Source organism: Emiliania huxleyi (assembly GCF_000372725.1).
Source record: "Emiliania huxleyi CCMP1516 unplaced genomic scaffold EMIHUscaffold_5127, whole genome shotgun sequence".
NCBI classification, from domain to species: Eukaryota; Haptophyta; order Isochrysidales; family Noelaerhabdaceae; genus Emiliania; species Emiliania huxleyi.
The window spans coordinates 1-1,619 of NW_005198147.1; the positions used below are offsets into that span (position 1 = coordinate 1).

The 1,619-nt window shown below is 71.9% G+C and overlaps 1 protein-coding gene across 1 annotated transcript; it reads right to left on the reverse strand.

The window, feature by feature from the left end:
• Positions 1-19: 19 nt before the first annotated feature.
• EMIHUDRAFT_256681 (hypothetical protein) lies at positions 20-1,580 on the reverse strand (the record flags this gene model as incomplete). The annotated part of the gene is made up of 3 exons (XM_005766363.1): positions 20-243; positions 868-1,230; positions 1,347-1,580. Coding segments are annotated over 3 exons (821 nt in total), but the record flags the coding sequence as incomplete, so codon positions are not given.
• Between the last annotated feature and the right edge of the window lie 39 nt (positions 1,581-1,619).

Consider the following 1,619-nt stretch of genomic DNA (forward strand, 5'->3'; position numbering starts at 1 on the left):
CAGCGCGTTGCCCGTGTACGTCTCCGCCGTCGAGCCGAGATAGATGTCGACGTCCGTCAGCCGCTCCGCGCAGCAGTCGTTGCGGTTCTGCAGCCGCACGTAGCGCACATACACCTCGCTCCGGAGGTCGACGCCCCACCACTGGCTTGTGTATTGGCCGCACTCGGCCCACGGCCGTCCAGTCGTGCTGTCGGCGTATGACAGGTCGCTCACGGGCGCCTGCTTGTCGAACAAGCTCGAGTCCTGGTACGTGGTGGCGGCGCGGAGGTCGAGCAGCTGCACGTCAGGCGGCGGCGGCGACGGCGAGGCGGACGGCGTCGGCGGCGACGGCGAGGCGGACGGCGGCGGCTCAGGCAGGGCGGAGGGAGGCGGCGGCAGAGGCGGCGGCGGCGACGGCGAGGCGGACGGCGGCGGGGAGGGAGAGGCGGAGGGAGGCGGTGGCGACGGCGACGCGGAAGGAGGTGGCGGGGAGGGAGAGGCGGAGGGAGGCGGCGGCGAGGGCGACGCGGACGGAGGCGGCGGCGACGGCGAGGCGGAAGGCGGCGGCGGCGAGGGCGAGGCGGACGGAGGCGGTGGCGATGGTGAGGCGGACGGCGGCGGGGGCGAGGGCGATGCCGAGGGAGGCGGCGGCGACGGCGACACGGATGCCGGCGGGGGTGACGGCGATGCTGGGGGCGGCGGGGGCGACGGCGATGCTGAGGGCGGCGGCGGAGATGGTGAGGCGGACGGAGCCGGCGGCGACGGCGACGCGGATGGCGGCGGCGGCGGCGGCGAGGCCGACGGAGGCGGCGGGGACGGCGACGCGGAGGGAGGCGGTGGCGACGGCGACGCGGAAGGAGGTGGACCATTGCGATTTCCTGCGAAGACGTAGAACTTGCACACCGTCAGCCCCGCCGCAGACGGCCGGTTGAGGTAGATGTAGCGCCCCAACGCGTTGATCTCCACCTCCAACATCACGTTCGACAACACGCTCACGTCTGACTTCACCAGCGCGTTGCCCGTGTACGTCTCTGCCGTCGTGCCGAGATAGATGTCGACGTCCGTCAGCCGCTCCGCGCAGCAGTCGTTGCGGTTCTGCAGCCGCACGTAGCGCACATACACCTCGCTCCCGAGGTCGACGCCCCACCATTGGCTTGTGTATTGGCCGCACTCGGCCCACGGCCGTCCCGTCGTGCTGTCGGCGTATGACAGGTCGCTCACGGGCGCCTGCTTGTCGAACAAGCTCGAGTCCTGGTACGTGGTGGCGGCGCGGAGGTCGAGCAGCTGGTACGAGGGGCGGCGGACGGCGAGGGCGGCGGCGAGGGCGGCGGCGAGGGCGGCGAGGGCGGCGGCGGAGCCGTGATGACGTAGAGGTCGAACGTCTGGCCCCACGCAGCGCCTGATGTCAGCGAGCTGTGGCAGCAGCCCGAACGAGCCCCAGCACCACCCCAGAACGGCAGGTAAGCCCGCTCGTCTCCAGGAACGTTGTCCCTAGGCCAGGCTCTCGCGGAGCCTCCCATAGCGTTGCTGCCAAGGTACGTCGGCGTGTACCACGCCACCTCGTCGGGAGAGAATTCGTGCTTGGTGGAGCTCGCAAGCATGTCGCAGAGCGAGTTGCCCGACGTCGGCCGGAAGTAGTC